The sequence below is a fragment of the Atractosteus spatula genome, chromosome 9 (genome assembly GCF_055471065.1).
Source record: "Atractosteus spatula isolate fAtrSpa1 chromosome 9, fAtrSpa1.hap1, whole genome shotgun sequence".
Classification (NCBI taxonomy): Eukaryota; Metazoa; Chordata; class Actinopteri; order Semionotiformes; family Lepisosteidae; genus Atractosteus; species Atractosteus spatula.
In genome coordinates this window covers 12,849,695-12,868,852 of record NC_142714.1, presented here as the reverse complement: position 1 = coordinate 12,868,852, position 19,158 = coordinate 12,849,695, and the positions used below count along the sequence as shown (strand labels likewise).

Genomic DNA, 19,158 nt, shown 5'->3' with positions numbered 1-19,158 from the left:
GGGAGAAGAACCTCCCGAAGATGGCTTCACAGCCGAAACATTGTGTTTTTTTTCTTCACTTTTCAACATGGAATAAACCTTTACTTGTTCCTTTGCATTTTTGGGTTATGTCCCCAATACCCACAAGTATCCAGTGATTTGAAAAGTGGGGTCTGTTGTTCACTGCTGAGTCCCTGAAACCTCATTGTGAGTCCTCTCTCTCTATCAGGACCCTGATGTCATCAACACTCCTTTGCCTGTGGAGTATGGGCCGCCAGCAGAAGAAGAAGGCAGCACGGTGATGCGCCCTGAGGGATCAGGGAGTATGACCCCCCTGCTGGTAACTCCCTCACTGTCCCCAGACCCCTCACCGCGACAAAACCATGTGGCACAGCTGACCCAGGCTCATAAGCCACTCTCGTTACTACACTGCCCCCTTCAGAGACAACAGGAGCTTGTGGTGCCCAGGGAACTGCTGGGAGGAGGAGGCTGGATGGAGCCCAGCCCAGCACAGGGGCTCTCTCCTGGAGCTTGGCTCCACCCAGACTCTATCACCTATCCAGCCGGCTCTGTCTCGGGGAACCAGAAACTGAAGAACAAGACCAAGAATTTGTGGAACCCCACTTACGGCTCTTGGGTTCTGGAGAGCTTAGGCCGCGGGAAAGCAGCCCCCCCGCCATCCCAGCCTCCCCCCGCTGCAGCAGCTGGACCTGTGTTGCCGGCCCCAGAGAGGGATGATTCGGGCTTCGACGGGAATGGCAGCTCCTCTGCGCCCAGCTCCAGGGCTTCCCCTTCCTCACCCACGCCCGCGAGCCCCCAGAGCTTGGGTCCGTCTTTCCGCAAGGGAGCAGGGGGCTCGTCGGGGGTGGCAGGGGTGGATCTGGCCAAGCTTCAGAGCTTCCCCTGTGGAAATGTCAACTACGCCTACGACGACCAAACCTACGAGGCCGAGAGCCTCCCGCTGGTGGTGCCAAGGGGACCGGAGCTCAATACTAGCGCTGCGGTGTTCGGCAATGCCAGCTCCGCCACAGGCGCTGGCAAAGTGTCCGTGCAGCGCCAGGCCAGCTGCAGCCCGGAGGACGTCCAGCTCCTGAGCAAGCCCGAGAAACCCACCCGAGACAGAGATTCGGGCTTCTCTCTGTCAGAGGACCTGAGCGTGACACCAGTTTAACCACCAAGCCCCTCACCTCACTGCTGAAAACACTGACACTGGAACCCCACCCTGGAGTACCTGGAGTGCAGCTTGGCCGGAGATGGCAGAAGATGGCAGCTGTGATTTTGACCTTTTCCTTTTATTTCCTTTGGTACTATTATTGTTATATAAATGCTTCTAGTTACATACTACAGTGTATGTTCACCTGCTGGTTTCGAAAAGCTGTAATGAAGCTTAAAATTATAGCGAAAATTGCCAAAATCCACGATCCTTCAAGGAGACGTTTTTGTATACTTCATTTAGTGCATTTCTTTAACCTTCAAGTCACTTTCTAAATTCCAAGCTGTCTGCTGTGATCCAAGTCCAGAAAGCCCCTCAACAGAAGGAACCTCTGACGAGCTTCATTTGAGAATCTCAATTCTCAACCGGCATCTTTTTAGTTGACCAAGTGTGGCACTCATCCCTTGAGGCCTGTGCATCATTTTTGTCTTTCCTGCATCTCAAACCTGTAATTGCGGAGATAAAACAGTTTTTCAAATAATTGGAAACTCGGAACCCATTTAAGGGTGACCAGGCACTGATGCACAGAGGACAGTTGTTCCCATTGAGAAGCGAAGGCTCTTGTCCCATCATTAACCTTTTCAGGGACTGAAAGCAACCGTGTCTTGTGATGCTACCGTTTTCTCTTCCATCTTCCTGGTGGGGCTTTGGTTCTTTTAGTCATTGCAAGTTTGTATAGAAAGACTCAAATGAAACTGGCTCTGGTGTGATAATATCACCAACGTGGCGCATTGATCACAAGAGAAGCAGGCATGTCCTTTAAATAAGACTGCAGAGGGTCCTCATAGCAACCTGTGAAGATGTGGTTTAATATTATTTAATTTTCAGCTAACCTTAAACTCTCATGCTCTTTCGTTTACTTAAACAACATTTAAGAATATTTTTTCCCCAAAACACCTTGAACTGGGACTTCCCTGTCCCATCTCTGTATTACGCAAAGAGAGGAGTTCTTGCCCGTAGCTCATCTTTTGTGTTCTAGTGCAGGAGAAATGCAGATTAGTTAACATTACAATGTTTAGTTCTGTGTCAGGTCAACATGTATTCAAGTGAAGATAAAACGTTGTGCTGGATGTGAACTGGAAAGCCACCAGGGACAATACGTGTCACTGTTAAATGTGCAATTATCATTTTATTTTGTAATACTACTGTATATTAGTTATCAGTGCTTTTCAAGAAACCCAAGACACTGAATTGCACTGAAATGTGTGTAAGACTGAATGTCAGACTACACATTCAGCAGAGTAGCTTAACTTGCTTTTTAAACACAAATGAGGATGTATGACTACTTATTTATAGTAACGAACTGAGACCAAGATGTGTTTAAGAGTTTGTGAAGTCAATAGGAAGTAATTTGTCTACTACTGTACATTTGGTAATGGTGCATTTACATGTGTTCTGGAATCAATTTCACTGGTTCTGGTTCCGCTTTCTTCATTCTTCAGGAATGGTCCGTTTAAACTTAGTGTGTGCTGAAATATTGAAAACATGAAAATATTACACTAAAGAACTGCCAAATCTGGTGTGAAGGACAATCGCATTACAAGGGTCATAGCAAAAAACACTGGCATAATGAAAATGCCATTTTATTTTGATGGTACAACTGAAGGTTAGCACTGCTTTCTTGTTTGTGTTCCTTCTTCAAATTCACAAGCCAGAATGCATTATGGGAAGACAGCAATGAAATTCCGTTTCTGGTTGGGATTGAAAGTTTTTTTTAATGTTAATTTGTGGTAAATAGCCTTTATGATTGAAATACATTGTACATTATGTGTGAAAATTGTGTTACTAGTATCTTTACTTTAAATGTTTTTACAGTAAGTCGTTCTACTCTAGATTCTCTGTCTTCATAGGCCAAAGTATAGTACTTGCAAATTCAGTTGTGATTCTCCAAGTGTTCCTGTTTGATCTGGGCTGTTCCTTAAGCATTCAGTGTTATTAATACCTTACTTAATTCTGGGAAAATCTTAAATTAGCCATGTTTGTTTTCCACAGTGACACAACAACATAGGCAGTAAATGATTAGATTGAAAACTGATTATAATAACTTAACGCCAGCTGTCAAATCCTTACCTAGAACATGCAAGTTTGAATTCCCAGAAGAAACTAAGCTGAGTCCTGATTGAATGCAGGCCAGAGTTTAAATGCCAAGGTTTTGTTTTGTACGTCCAGAATTTTATGTTCATTACAAACCTAAATATTACTATTTAAAAGCAATATATTCAGGGATTTTAATTATTTTTCTCTCTTAGATTTATAGTATGGATACATAACTTGACAGTGCATTGTAAATCCCTAGCATCATTTACTAGTAATTTTATTTAAATCTACGGGTATTTGGGGGTTTTTAGTAAGGAAACTCTTGCTTGTTGTGACTTGTGACTTTCTGTATTTCACATTCTTATCTCAAAAAGAATTTTACAGATTTTACAGGCTTCTTTTAAACAATGCGTTTGTGCCAAATACAGTACATATTTATTTAAATTCTATTCTATAAAACTACAAATACATAGTGAAGAAAGCAGATTTAGAACAGCTGAGAATTAAACATTTGATATAGACATAAGTCTATCAATAAAAATTTAAAGATATAAATTATTGTTGGAAGATTATGGGTTGAAATCCCAGGTGAGACACTGCTGTTTTATCCTTGAGCTACTATAGGTTCTTCACCTTAGTTGCTCAACTAAAATACCCAGCTGTATAAATACGTGCAACAAAAATTTTATTTGGATAAAAGTCTCAGACAGAATAAATTAGTAATAACTGTGTTTTGATATAGATTTATTTTTAAGTATGTCTTTGTATGTGGTACTTTTGGTGATAATGTTTCATTAGTTTTCGCAAAGAATTGTATGTTCTAGCTTGCATTTCCTAAATTAGGCAGGAGGGGACAGCCTTTACAACTGGAATAAGAGCTACTGCGCCGCACTGTTAGAATTGGCAGCCTTCCCAATAACACTGTAGTTGATGATTTTATTTCATTTGTGCAAGATGAAAAGTTTTTAAGCTCTTGTGATGCAAATGTAGTCTGCTAAGGAACCAGGCACCTTTTAGCACATCATTCATCTTAGGATGTTTATGAAAGTCAGTGCTTTGTTAAATTAGAATAGCTTTCAGAAAAGACTGTGTCCATATGGCCAATCCTTACTGAAGTCAATCATGCACTACATCTGTAAAATAGGTTAATATCTTTTTCTGCGACAATCACACAGCATTCCTCTAGGGTATGTTCCTGAAAGCAGGTATAGAGGTTTTCAAATAAGGGAGGCTTGCGTGATAAAAGATGTTGAACTGCTCATGGTGAGAGAGACAGATAAAATGTGGCCTTGTAGGTGGTAAAAGTATTTTAGTACAATTCCCATTGTTGTAAATGATTCTAAGTTTACTGCTCAGAAACTAAGAAAACCGCTGAGGATATAAAGGAAAAATGAAAATGCTGTACTGTAAATGGTAGTCAATAGTTCTTTAATAACAGAATTTTGAGATTTGACATTAGATGTGATTTACAGTATACAGTACATTTCATTTCAAAACTCTTGGCTTATAGCCAAATGAACTTCATGTCCCCTGCTATCATTCATCACCTGAGGACAAATACAGTATATTTACTTTTTTTATGTGTTGCTTCTTACACTTCAATCAAAACTTCAGATATTTCCTGCTTGATGCTAGTGATAGTGTCCTTCGAAGACGTACAGTATCTGAGGGAAAGCAGTGTTTGAATAACACTGCTGATGGCGTATGAGTCCCACTGTGAATTGATTCAAGTTCTGCTGGATAGCTGAAACATTATGTAATAAGTCTTGCAATGAAGAGAGATTTCACTTTCTCTTTTTATCGCACTTCTCTACAATGTAGAAAATCAAGCCACGGTCTTTGCTACTGTAGGTGAAGCAGTATCAGATCATGCATGTTTACATAGGGTTTAGTTTTGTCACTCCATTTCATTAAGTCCTTTGAGCCTCCTTGACATCACAAGCCTGTGGCTAAGAGACTTGAAAATTATGCACAGCAGACCCTTACTATCTTAGACCACTGGGACCGAATGTATAAGCTCTACGCATTTTATGTTGTCTTTTGTCTCCAACCCTGGTCCTGGAAAACCCTGATTCTGTTAGTGTTGTTGTCCACCTGTTTTTAAAGATTGGCAACACCTGTAAGCTATTGATGAATCAAGCAAGTAATCTGCTCACTGACAAGGATTTAAGGTTTTAGTCCTAAATGATCGCTATATTACCTATTTTAACACATCTTGACCACAATGGAATTGTTGCACATCTTTAGAAACTGGTGACTTAATGCTAATCTGAAACACCTGCCATACTGGAGCATTTGAGGACCAGGGTTGTAGATCCCCGATTTTTTAAAATAATTTTGGTAGTGCTCTTTTAAAATATTCCTGATAAATTGACAAAGCTTTTTAACCTCACTTGTACATCATTAAGTATAAAATGTTACAAATGTAAGGAAACAAAATGGCTTTACTCTATGCAATTTTAAAATACAATAACTGTATTCTTCTATATTTGCAACATAAATAAAAAAGCATTGCTGTACTTGTTTGTAGTTGTGTATTCTCATTTCTTCATGGCTGCTAAAATGACTGGATGAGATTATTTTTAAATGATTTTTGTGTTATTGGATTGAATCACTCATTTTAATTTAAAACTGATGAGTGCAGGATACACTCTGTGAAGAAAAGCTAGATCTGCTTCTGTTTAAACAATCATTGGAATGTGTTTTTGGAAGAATGCTGAAGTGTCAAAGTGGACTTTGAATCCGTTTCTGTGCAAAGGATCAGTTCAATGTTATCCAAGCACTGGAACAACCAGCCCATCTCATGTGTGAAACATCCAGGAGAAGAAAGAAAAGATGAGACCGCAGAATGCTAGATGGTTTCTTTTATTGGAAAATGTTAAAAACAAAATCAACCATTAGAGCAAATTTACAGAGCAGTTTGGTAAATCTATGTAGTAGTGTTTTTGTGTGCAGTACTGTTGAATATACAGTAGTCACTCATAAATAAAGGCTTCCTTTGCCCTAGGGGCTCCAAAGACTAGTACCAAAATTAAAGACACTGGGTGAAATTGACACAACCACCTTGAGGATTAAACATTTCTTTAGTTTCTCTAATTGGGTTACGGGACCACAAAAATATTCTGCAACTTCCGTAGACATTAAACAAAAAAACGGAGAATTCTACTCCACTATTATTGTGAAACGTCAAAGCCTTTTCTTGTACGGATTCTCATAAATTCCACCTTCCTTACTGAATATTGTATATGTGCTCTGCCTGATTTTATGTTCTGCACGGGAATTAATTTTTCACATCAAATAACTTTTCCAGTAAAAACAGCCTGTACAAATTGGTAGGGAATGAAAAATGGACGCTACTCTTTCACATAAAAAAAATAAAACTGCATTATAAAGGTTTAGGACCAAAAATACTTTTTATGTAAATACTGTATACATATCTGTTTATATATCCCAAAATGTATTTTATATACTTGAAAATATATATATATATATCCCGTCCTAGCTCTTATAATGTGTAATTCTTTATATCTATTGAGTGATAAGATTCAAATTATTGAATGTGAAAAGAAATATTTTTGGTACAATAAAGGTTACTAATACTTCCAAGTAACAGGTTTTGTCAACCACACCCAATGACTAGGAATACATTCTGTCCTTTAAATTACTATATAGCAAGTACAGGTAGTATATATTGTACAAAGAAATCAGTTTTGTAAAGCAAACCAATAAATGCAAGTTATGTATGTATGATTATATATTATTAACTTGTGCTTTTTTTTGGAACTACAGATCTTCTCAGATGTCTTGTGCTGTTGCCTAAACGAAAACCAATCTGCTCACCAGAGAGAAGAAGAATTGGTGTGAAAAGAAATTGCACATTAATCACAGAATAAAAAGATGGGATTCTATGCCAACGTTTGAACCTTCCACAGCCACTCAAAATAAACATATCTGACATTTATTTTTTCATATTACCTGCTTTTTTATAACAACTAAGCAAATGACATTAGTAAAGAGTACAAAATGTAAGAATTAACCCAAAATAAGTCTTTGGTTTTTGGAGGCCGTATGATTAGTTTGATGGTCAAATGTACAGGTTAGTGTTCTGTTTTGTAAACATTATCAAAGTTTTTTTTTGTTTATAAATGTGTTTTTAATATACAGTAATAAAGCAAAGCATACAACTACATCTTATTCATATTATAAAGTACCTGGTGATGATGTGGAATGTGGTCACACAGGTAGAATGTTTTCACATTTAAGATTTCCACAGCACAGGGTTTGATTTTTTTTATAAGTAATTGACAAAAATGTCAAAATGTTATGCATCATACCACTGGCTTTGCAGAAAATAATTAGAACTATTCCTGGAAACATTCAAACAATGCAAGACACTGCATGATTAGAACTAATTTGAGTCTGTGAAACCAGCCTTCACACCTTTTGCCCTGCTGTCTGCTTTTGAGGTTTGTATTCCAACAGATTGACCATTCGGATCACTTAAGATCTATGAACTGATTGAAGGGCTGTTTCTACTTGGATAACCATAACAACAGGCCCAAGAGGACTGGACATCAGCCCTAGACATTGCAGAAACTGCTGACTATCCATCATAATTAATGTATCACAAACCTACTGTCTGGAGGCGGGGTACCTGCTGGGCCTAAGATCCCCAGAGGTTTCTTTTCTCCCAATGGGAGTTTTGTCCTCTCCTCCATGCCCAGCGGTCTACAGTTATTATATTGTTAAATGCTATAGGAAACCTGATACCAAACAAAACGACTGACTGACTGATTACTAGCTTTAAGCTGAAATGGCCACTGATCTGATACTAAATTACCTAGTTATTCTAGATAGAAATAAGGCTTTAGTGTGCTAGTATGATGAAAAGTGTGCTGCACCATGTCATGAATAATACAGTTGCTTGTTTTGTTGTCTGTAGTTATTTAGGTTTAATAAGTGATTTAATAGGGTATTTCTTAACCTGTATGTTGACTACATATTGTATCTAACATTGATTCTGAAGATCCGGCAGTCCTCCCTCACTGGTGTTAAAAAGATAATGCTTTGGACTGGAAATCCCTGGTATACAAGGATAAGTACATTTTCAAAGACTTGCAACCTTTCTCCAATTTTTTTAAAACAAATTTACAATGTATCTTTAAAAGCTACAGATATTTGGTAGTAAATTAGGTTTTCAAAGGGACCTCAATGTAATATTAGGAGAACTGTGTCGGAAAGTGGAAACTGACTCACTGTCTGTCAGAATGAAGAGAAGGACTTCAGAAGAGATCAGTTAGACCAGGCATCTCTCTGCAACACTCACTGGAGATCTGGGAGAAATAAGACAGTGTAAAAGAGTGCTGAAGATCACCAGTAGAGTGTTAAGGAGTCCTGTGTTAGTCCTTTAATACCCTAAATCAAATAAGACCTAATAAAAACTACTGTATCTTTCATTTCATTTTTTTTTCTTTTGATGGTTATGTGAAATGTTCTCAGGCCCGTTTCTGATACACAGTCCTCTTAAAAGGTGTGTAGCAGGGGTGTCCAGCTCTTAACAAGCCCAATGTCCAATATATTGGAGCGTATCAACTCTTATTCTGGTTCTTAAGGAGCTGCCGATTTGATACCCCAAAACCTGCATGAATGTGGCCCCCAAAGGCTTGAGTTGGGCACCTTTTGTGTACAGATTATGAGCAAGTGTACTATAGAGCTGCGTACTGACTCAATAGTTACATTCCTGACATGGCATCTCATTTCGCCAAAGTAATGGTAAAGTCCGAGAGGTTTAGGTTCTACCAACAAACCATTAGGAATTCTAGACTTAGAACCACAGTGTTGGATCTGTTTAGTACCTAAAAATTAGGAATTTGTAGTACCATCAGTTTGCATGTGAAGAGGTAAGTACAGTGCAGAGTGAGGGACAGTCTCTATGGTCAGTAACCAGGGCTTGCAATTACCGCCTTTCAGAAATGGAGTACCATTTACTGAAATGTGCAAGATGTCTGTCCTTCAAGACCAATCCTCAGACTGCAGGAGCCAGTTCGGCCTGTTTTTTTAAACGCTGAACAAAATGAAGGCGTTCATGCACAGGAGCAGCAGAGAAAGTGTCGTTCTGAGTCCCAGCCGCCGCCAGGCGTCACTGCAGTTGGATGTCAGCCAGCAGCTGCAGCAGGTTGTCCAGCCCCCACAGGTAGCCGTCCTCGCGGTTTCCCTCCTGCCACGGCAGCCGGTGGGTCAGCGTCTGCCCTTCCGGGAGAGGGGTGGTCTTCCCGAAATCGATCAGCCACACGTTGGCCTTCTCGTTGTGGTCATGGATGAAGAGCAGCGAGCTCCCAATCACCTGCGCACAATTGGGCACAAAGTAGGGGTCAGATGCTACAAGAAGAAAGCTGAGCACAAGTAAGTTGTACCTTTTTATTTCTGGAGCAGAGAAAGCTAAGGGGGACACCTACCCAAGTCTCCCAGAACGTCAAAGGTACTGAGCACATCAATGACTTAACCAGAATCCACCGTGAAACACAAAGCAGAGGACACGACTGGCAACCACAGGGAAGCTTTCATTTTAATTTGACAACAGGAGGCACTTCTTCCACAAAAGTTGTGGGAGCATGGAACAAGCCACCCAGCTGCTGAAGCCAGTTCTTTCAAGAAATGTGTTGGTGAGACCCTCGGGGCAATTTGCTATCTACTAAACATGCTAGTAGGACTAAATAGTCTCTTCTGGTTTTGTAAACTTTTATTAAGTTCTCAGTTCTGGAAGAGTAAGGTCTTTTTTAAAATAAAGTAAAAGAAATATAGGAAGAAAGTAATATAGAAAAGGAAAACGGCATTTCAGTTTCCGCTCTGTTGAACCACCTGCACAATGCAATACTAGCAGGTTCTAAACAAAAACCTGTTTTTCAGTGGGAATTTCAAGGTATTGTTCATACATAAGCCTGACAGACTGGAATGGAGTAAAAAGTCACACAGAATTCACACTATATGATATTTTTTCATTGGGATTGGATCACTTTTTTAATATCTTCATTGTTCCTCACCTCGTGTTTTTTGAAGAATTCTGATGATTCCAAGACCCGCCGAATCTCTTCCAGTTTCTTCAGGTAGGAGCTCTGTGGAGAATGAATTTATACATGGTTCCTCCTGTAGGATTGTGAATAACGTACAATATTGTGCGCTCTGCACTTGTGGCAGTTGCGCCAACTGGAAGGAAATGGAGAGGTGTAATGACAATGGAATGGTCACTAGGGGATGCCAAAGCAGTTAATGTACGTAAAAAATGATTTGCAATTGTTTAGAATATCTGGGCGGATTGGGTTTAAACAGTATGCGTAAAAAGCATTGTTATTATTTCATTAGGATATGTTGGTTAAAGTGTGGTGGTGGTGGTAATAATTCTGGGTCAACTGCACCAAACCATGCACTGGGAATAACCTTATGGTTAGTATGCAGGCCAACGGCAACAGAACTGATGGATTACTTTAATCAACATCTGAACACAAAGAACTTTCAGAAATGCACGGACCCCCCCAAAATAATTGTTACTGCCACCTAACACAGTGGTTTCTCAATCCGGAGCATGGAGGGCTATTTTCTGGTTGTTGTTTTATTGCTTCAGCCATGTTCTTAATTGAGGCAAATTGATTTGAATTTTCGTCTATTTTATACAGGTCTTTCAATTTTCTGTCAGCTCATAAATAAGTTGTACTGAGTTTGTATTGTAATTGACATCAACTCAATGCCAGTGCCTGAATTTTAGAACTCCCCTTATTCAGATATGCCAGGTAGCCAACTAGATTTAAATCAGGGGTTTAATTAACTGTATAATTGTAATATTTCTAACTAGCCTCTGAGGTGTTTTATAGGTAATGGCAATTTAAATGGAGATAAGTGTTTTGCGTAATCAACTGTAAAATATGTTAAAAAACATATTGTATGTGTCTAAGAACATTATTAGGCTAATTATTTAATTGAAAACACAGGTTGGAGCAAAATGCAGAAGAAATTAGTCTCTCCAGGAAGTGAGCTTTACACACCTGATTTGAGCAAAAGGAAAAACAAACATCCATTGCTAGTCAAGGACACTTAATAGACTCTGAGGAACTAGTTCACTGCTCATGTTATTATTTACTGAAAGTAAGTTTCCCATGGTATTCAATAATGGGGTTTGAAATGAAAGGGAGTGTGGGTTAGTGCTGGTAGGGAGCTGGAGGTACAGTAGTTAGATTGACAGGGTCTAGCCTTAGATAAGTGGTTTCATCAGAAGAAGACTTTTGTATTCGGTCTTACTAAAACACGAAGCTGTTCCAGGAATCTGTGATGTACATCAGTATGCAGAGCTTATCATGTGTGAATGACCTCACGATGGCCATTCCGAACAGGTAATATTGCACACTGCCTATGAGTATAGGTAGCCTACTGTGTAATGCTTACTCATATAAGGATAATACAATATATAGGTACTACAAAGTCTTTTTTCCAAATGCGATAACATTATGTTGTCTTGAACATGATTCGCCTGAATTTAATTTTTAATTTAGCTTTTAGATAACATTTGTCTTATTGCTCGTTGTTTTTAATTATATATTTTTTATTTAGCCCTTTTAATTTACGTTGATATTTTATATTGATGTTTTATTCCTTTTAATTATCTTTTACCTTTTTATTTTTGCGCCTTTTACCATCTTTACTTCATGTTTAATGGAATCCAAAAATCCCACTTGTGATCCAATTGCCCATAGAACGTCTATGTGTAATTTGAGTTTAAGGATGACATAAAATGGGTTTTGTATTTACTTTTGTGTGGTATACATTTCCATACACAATTTTCCTGGTTTTAAAAATAACAAAAATAACACATGTACAAGCAGAGGTTAATGTCCTCTTTAATAATTGCAATATTCAACATGCAGTTTTATGTTGATTTTGTTTTCCTTTTTCATTGTGGACAATGTAATCTCTTAGTGCAGTATATACAGTAATTAGCTCGCTCCCTCTTCAGGTCCTGTTTGGTATTACATCCACAAAGCTTTATATCCATTTCCATACCAAGACAGGGAACCAGTTGGTCCTCAACTTTGTTCTGTATCTTTTTTAAAAAAAAAATTAAAATTGACACTTTAATGTGGGCTTCTTTTAGTAACCATAGCTCCTTTTAGTACCAGGGGTGTCCTGTCCTGGTCCTGGAGGGCAGGTTTTCAAGGTCTGTTTAAAGCAGCAGCACCTGAAATGCTGGGAGAAGCTGTTAAATTGGTCCAGCTAAGCAAGTAACCTCATTAGCTCATTAAGAAATAAGTTGGAAGACACACAGACACAGCAGCTCTCCCAGGCCAGGATTGGACAGTCCTCAAATTAATTGTTATATGCTCTAAATATACTGTATGTGTAATTTAGCTTAGTGTTTTCATCTGAGAAAAACTGTTTTTAAATCCTGCACGGTGAAGACAGGGTTCCAGACCGGACCTTATGATGCACCACTTTGCAGAGGAGTTTTTTTCCTCTGCCACAGTCATATACAGTGCATACAAAAAATTAGAATCCGTTGAGAATAACAAGTTCTCCCTGCATCGTTATCAAATATCAACTGTCTTGTGAATGTTGTGTGTAATAGATCTTTGCAGACCTTGAAAGTGACACTTACAATGATGTTTTTGTTTCCTTCCACAAAATCAATGAAGACTTGGCTCACATCTTCCTTTAATCGAGTTTTCTTGAAGTCTGTGTTACAAGTCCCATCTGCTTTCTAGATCAAAACAAATAAGATATGCATGTTATTCACTCAAACGCAATTGTGCAATTATCATTCTGCAGCATAGCATCTCATTTTGCCTCTACTGATTGCAGTGGTCTAACTTCTTAGACTACTAGACTTTTTTCTGCATCATATGAATGGAAGTATAATAAACGTTTTCTCATCGTTACCTGGATATTACTGATACAGGTGTGGAGAAGATGTAATCTGTTCATGCAAACTGTATGCTCTTTATGTTTTGACATATACAAAGCAGACTACTTATTATTTTAGGGAGTTTAGTTCGGGTAAAGAGAAATTAAGGCTAGTATATTTATACAGTATGTCGTTTTTTAGCACGAGCAATAGGCTCATGAGTGATCAGTGGTGGTCAGAGATAGTGGTCTGGTTGCTTGATAAAGATCTGATGAATTTCCTGTTTAACTTGAAAAACAATGCACTACACAGGACACACTGTTCAAAAACACCGTCATTACCATTCTCTTCTGTTGCTTTTTCTGTAAGGTAATGTTATCTCATCTCTTCCACAAAATGTCACAAACATCAGCATGAGCAGAGGACCTTCATGTGTTTTTATGTTGAAAGATGGTTATGTGTTTTTGTAGCATGTAGACACAAGCACCCATTTTTTCCTGGTATATTGCGTTCTGATTTTTCCCCGCTGCTGCAGAAAAAAAAGCCCTCCCACACAGACCGGCAATCGAGTTTAAGGAGGGCTCAGCCCTCCAGACAAGGAGAATGCTGACGGGTGTCAATCCTGCAGTGCCCAGCAGGGCGGCACTCACCTTGATGCCCTCGATCCGGAAGCCCAGTGTGTGCGTTGAGCTCAGAGTTTCCCTCCACTGCATGTAGCGTGGCTTGGTGATGGCCTGCTGCTCGCGCTCTTCAGGGGTAGGAGCCTCGCTGTCCACCTCCAGCATTTTCTTGTACATGTCCTTGCGTAGTTTTGGTCGCTCCCTGGCACGTACCAACTCATCTTCCAAGTACGTCCTGCAGGGGAAAGAAGGACACACTGTAGCGTTACTACAGAGCAAAGAAGGGCTCAGGTTTATCAAAGTACGTGAGACAGGGAATTCTACAAAGTCTTGGGCAGGGTATTTGGTTTTATCACATTGTTCTGTGTTGAGCCATTCCTTTCTATACATTGTAGTGTTTTCACTTTTCCCTAACCACTGCTTGCAGCTGATGCAAGAATATGAGGAAAATGATCAACAAGAGGAGGTTGTTCAGTGCATCTAACTCATTTGATGGGATTGGACAATATGGCTGAGTAGCTTGCTCCATACACCCACAACCTTTTGGGTAAAGAAGTGCCTTCTGTTCTAAGTGTGTTTTAAACACACTTTCACTTGTTGGTGACATGCTGTTAAGTAAGACATCCAGTGTGTTATCTTTGCCAGTGCCTTTAACAATTTTAAGTATTTGAATTAGGTTCGTTTGCACTCTCCTCTGCTCAGGACTTACCAGGTTCATTTCTTTTATTCTGTCATACATCAATTAATGCCATACACAAATGCTACATCACTGCAGATTCAAGTTTATTTTTCTGTGGGCAGGCTCAGCAGTTCAAGCACTGTAAATGAACAATGGTTAAGCATTGTTCTGCAAACAGATCAGGTTCCTTAATATTTAAACAGGGATGTGCAGCATAACGGAAATAAATGAGATCTAAAAAACAGCAATAAGCAACAATCTTAACGCCTACACCATCTGAGACAGTGAAGTTCGATTGGGCACCTGATTACAAGCCAATGATTAAATTCACATCAAAGTATAAAGTTACTTTCACAAGAGTGTCAGGCAGAAACTTGTTTTATGCATTGAATTCATTAGCCAGCTGGCAGTCCCCCTCTTGTTCAGCATGTTCTTCGTAAGAAACACCAGTAAAAAGGTCAATACACAAGATAATGAACTACATTGTTGCTAAGCACCCTGTTCCTTCTACCATTTTCTCTTCCCATGCACAATCCTTCTTGATCTACTCCAGTAATAATATAAACATGACACCCAACGAAACTATTCACACCTGCAGCCTGTGCTGTACAGTTTGTACAAACAAAAGACATAGCTTCTTCAAAAAGGGTTGCCTAGTAAATCATGTTAATCTCATAACTCTGTCATAAATTCTGACCTGATAGATAAAGACTGAGATTTTTGTCAAAAGAAAGGCCACAATCACGGGAGGAGCACCAACACTTTCTGTTTAGAAACCAAGCACAAACAGAGCAATGTGGAATTTATGTATGCATTTTTGTCTGCCCTTCTAAATTATTTTTTTCGCTTCAGTGAACTTTGCCTGACTTCCTGTGAGTGTGCGAGGAGGAAGTCTACTGGGGGACACTGTGTGTGTGGTTCTGTCTCTCTTTCTCAAGCAGGAAGTGTGTGGTCGAGCTGTCAGAAAAATAAAACGCATTCTTTCAGCAGTTTTCTGCCCCACCCTTAGTGGCAGGAAGCAATCAAAGAAGACAGTGGCAGCACAGGTGTTTGAACCTTGAGCTGATTCAAGATAAGGCAACAACACATTCTGCATCACAACCCTGCTTCAACTGACCATAAGAGCACTAGCCATCAGCAAGCCTCTTGACTCATTTAGCATTAAATTGCTTTTCGTAGTTTTGCTTTGTTTCTCTCTGGTTTTATTTTTATTCCTTCATTCCCCGGCTGATTGAAATATATCCGAACACCGACAATAACTGCAAACCTTTAGTGATTTCTGCCTCCACTAAAGATTATCGTTAATTGGTTTCAAACAATATATGGCATAATGATGTTACTGATGCCCACATCTTTTAATGGAAAGTAAAAATACATCATATCTTACTTAACCTAAAAACCTAGAATAATTCATACCTGTTAACTTAATTGTATTCTATGTTTGTGGCTAATCAGTTTCTATAAATTAAACTGTTGTATCCCAAAAACACTTTCAAATATATACTCAGAAACAGTAAATGTATTAAGAAATGGTCTAGTCTACTGAATTTTTCATTAAAATGCCTCCTAACAAGCTATTGTAAAACAGTGCATTGTGCTGCTCCATGACAATTTAGTGTATTATGAAATAATCTGCTTTTAAATAATTAATGAAATTTGTATGATTTATAACTCACAAGCAGCAACCATCATGGGTGACATCACAGTAAAGCAGTACAGCAATTCCCAGTTGGAATCCAACCTCGGCTGCTGCTTCCCAAAGCTCTTTTTGTCCTTGCTCTCCTACCTTATGCCCATCTTGCAGTCCATGACACAAGGCCCATCAAAGTCCCCCAGGAGGTCAGTTAGTTGCAGGTATGTGTCCCCGTCCCTCTCCACCACTCCGTGATAGGCCGGCACATAGGAGTACAGCACGTCGCCCACCAGCTGCTCAAAGCACAGCTTCTCGTTCTCCGAGAACTTCTTCAGGATTGTGCCCTCATTGCCAGCCTTGAAGCTACCTGAGGAGAGACGGTCACAGTCCTGTCACTGCAGCAGGCACTAGTATTCAGCCTGGTGTAACCCACTTGACCCGGGATGTTCATGGTTCATCTCTGTTTGCAGCTTCTATTACGCTAAAACGTAGACCACTTAGAACAGTGTTTAATGTTAATAGTCCTCAAGTTTTAGAAATACTGTAATAATAGGAAAAGGTACAAGAACAGGAGTGCACAGAAGCACCTACCATGAACAAAACTTTTCCTGGACTAGCCTGAAACCCCCCTCCACTCATCCATTCATTTTCTAACTGCTTTATCAAATACAGTGTCACTGGGGAGCCACAGCCTATTCTGGCAATCAACAGGTATAAGTCAGGATACACCCTTGACAAGACACCAGAGAAAAACACAAGAGAAAACACCTGGACAAAACCTACGCAAACATGGGAAGAACCTACAAACTCCACACAGATAGCACCCCAGGTCCAGAATTGAACCCAGGGCCCCAGTGCTGCATGGCAGCAATGCTCACCACTGCATCACCACACTTTACTCTCAGCCATAACACATAATCAACACAATACTGTAAAAAGGTTCCATCTTTCGAATAGAACCAAGGTCCTGACTCTCTGTTGTCAGTAAAAATCCCAGGGGTGTTACCACAGTGTCCTGGCCAAATTTCCCCCTGGCCTTTGCTGATCATAATCGTTATCTACCAATTGGTTTCATCGCTCTGCCCTCCTCCCCACTAATAGCTGAGTTGAGCGTACTGGCGCCGTCACATCATCCAGGTGGATGCTGCTCAGTGGTGGAGAGGAGTCCCCATTACCTGTATAGCACTTTTACTGGAGGGTCCAGAAAAGTGCTACATTAAGTATATTATATATTATTATTAGTAGTAGTAGTAGTATAGAACTGCCTGTTTTCCAGCTCGCAGTTCCCCTGCAATCTCTTACCTTTGTGTCCTGCTAACTGCACCCAGGAGAGGCGTTTGCGTTGTGAAGCTGCAAAGGGCCACTGAACAAGGGTCTTGATCTTCGACCAGGGTCTGTTCTGTACAAGAAAGAGCTGATTGGTCAGGAACATAGGCAGAGCTCGTGCATTTTATAGCTTTCTACACAAGAACACATACCCAAGGGTGTGACTATTTTGTGTGTGCACATGTAATGATGTTCTGGTCACATACAACTAACAAAGCAGAAGATAATTATTTTCTTAAAACTACAAAACTGCTGCTTAGTAATGCACAAGACACTTAATATCCTCCCATTAACAGAGTCTCCTAGAAATTCTACAATTCCTACAATGTAAATCGAGAGACGAATTCTAATACACAGAGGATATTTGTTTTCTGGTAACATGTGCAGCTAGAATTGGTGAGAAAATTCTAAGAAATAAGCAACATATATAAGCAGTTTACAGCTGACTGGCTTCCAGTAAATGAAAAATGAAGTCTCTGTCATGAGAGGTAGGGGATTTATATCAAAATAACATGGAGGAAACATTTTAAAAAAAGAATCAGTAAAAAAAATGATCACAGATTATAACTTCTCACCACGTACTGTAGGCACAGAATATGGGGCAATTGTTTTGGGGTCTCTATGTGTAGGCCAGAAGGAAAAAAATCTCCAGGCCTTCAAATGGATAGTGAACATAACTCCTGGAGGTGTTCTGTTTTTGCTCAGACTTAGACTCTTAAAAGTTTACCAGTAACTTCCTTCCCTCTATAAGTTTTGTATAGAGGAGAAGTTATGAAGTAAATATACCGGATCCTCAGAGAATACTCATCATCAACTCCTCATGCTGGTAAAACAGCCTGTAGTTCATTTCTTGTTTCAATGTGGCATAAGCAGAAGAAGGTAATGTGTAACTATGTGTGAAACATCTGCAAGTAGGTCTCTGGTGGTTTTCTTGGTGCTCACAGCGTTCCAGGATGTTTTGCATTCAGTGCTGGCCATGATGAAGGTGATGCACTGTCACAGATGAGAGTAGGAAGTGAAGCACAGTTGAAAGTTTGTTAACGGAGCTGAAATACTGATTAAGTCCCCTGTTTATTGCAGAGAGATGCTGCTTATTCTCACTAAAAGAAATACAATAGATACTACATCTACATTTTAGCAGAATTAGGGCTCTTTGTATTGCAGCGGATAAATAAAAACAAATGATAAATATAACAGTGCCACAGTCAAAGATGTGCCTAATTGTAAAATATTCTAAAACATACACAATTTGAGCTTTGCTTTTAGTTTTTAATTAAATTCTTATTTGATTAAATAAGTCAATTGAGAACAATTTCTCATTTACAGTGATGATGTAGAGTGTACCCATGAGTACAGCCAACCAGGGCAATTTCAACAAATTACCTTGCTCACCTCAACAGCAGGGCACAACAGCAGCTAGGATTTGAACCCACAACCTGCTGTCAGTCCTAAATAACTGCCCTTGTGAGTTTTAGGCATTTGTTCCAAAACCTTTCTGTCATCCCAATAGCAGCTTAGTAAGCAAAGACTTTTTCCTTACGGTAATTCTAAAACCAAGTAAGCAGAGTACCTCTGTATACTTCACTTGAAGACTCGAGCAAGAGCAAGATGAGAGCTAAGTGAATAGAAATGAAGAGGCTTTATTTCTGAAGCTCTTTCTGTTTGGCTGTGTTGTATACAGTGTGAGAAGACAGATGCAGGCTGCACATGGAGCTGCAGAGTGCGCGATCAGCAGATCAGCAGGGGACTGAGAGGTATCGGGGGTGTTCAGTCAGGCACAGAGAG

At 39.6% G+C, this 19,158-nt stretch overlaps 2 protein-coding genes across 2 annotated transcripts in view; one reads left to right on the top strand and one right to left on the bottom strand.

Annotated features, from left to right (window-relative positions):
- The window catches only part of ltk (leukocyte receptor tyrosine kinase), a 76,832-nt gene extending 71,084 nt beyond the window's left edge, over nucleotides 1-5,748 (top strand). Inside the window, exon 29 of the mRNA XM_088924411.1 lies at nucleotides 209-5,748. Coding sequence (XP_088780537.1) covers nucleotides 209-1,150 — 942 coding nt within the window. The 3' untranslated portion in view covers nucleotides 1,151-5,748. The remainder of the gene's footprint in view (nucleotides 1-208) is intronic.
- A 327-nt stretch (nucleotides 5,749-6,075) lies between these two features.
- The window catches only part of itpka (inositol-trisphosphate 3-kinase A), a 28,031-nt gene continuing 14,948 nt past the window's right edge, over nucleotides 6,076-19,158 (bottom strand). Inside the window, exons 2-7 of the mRNA XM_088925995.1 lie at nucleotides 17,350-17,446; nucleotides 16,201-16,414; nucleotides 13,766-13,970; nucleotides 12,870-12,971; nucleotides 10,270-10,341; nucleotides 6,076-9,572 (exon numbers count right to left, since the gene is read on the bottom strand). Coding sequence (XP_088782121.1) covers nucleotides 9,369-9,572; nucleotides 10,270-10,341; nucleotides 12,870-12,971; nucleotides 13,766-13,970; nucleotides 16,201-16,414; nucleotides 17,350-17,446 — 894 coding nt within the window. The 3' untranslated portion in view covers nucleotides 6,076-9,368. The remainder of the gene's footprint in view (nucleotides 9,573-10,269; nucleotides 10,342-12,869; nucleotides 12,972-13,765; nucleotides 13,971-16,200; nucleotides 16,415-17,349; nucleotides 17,447-19,158) is intronic.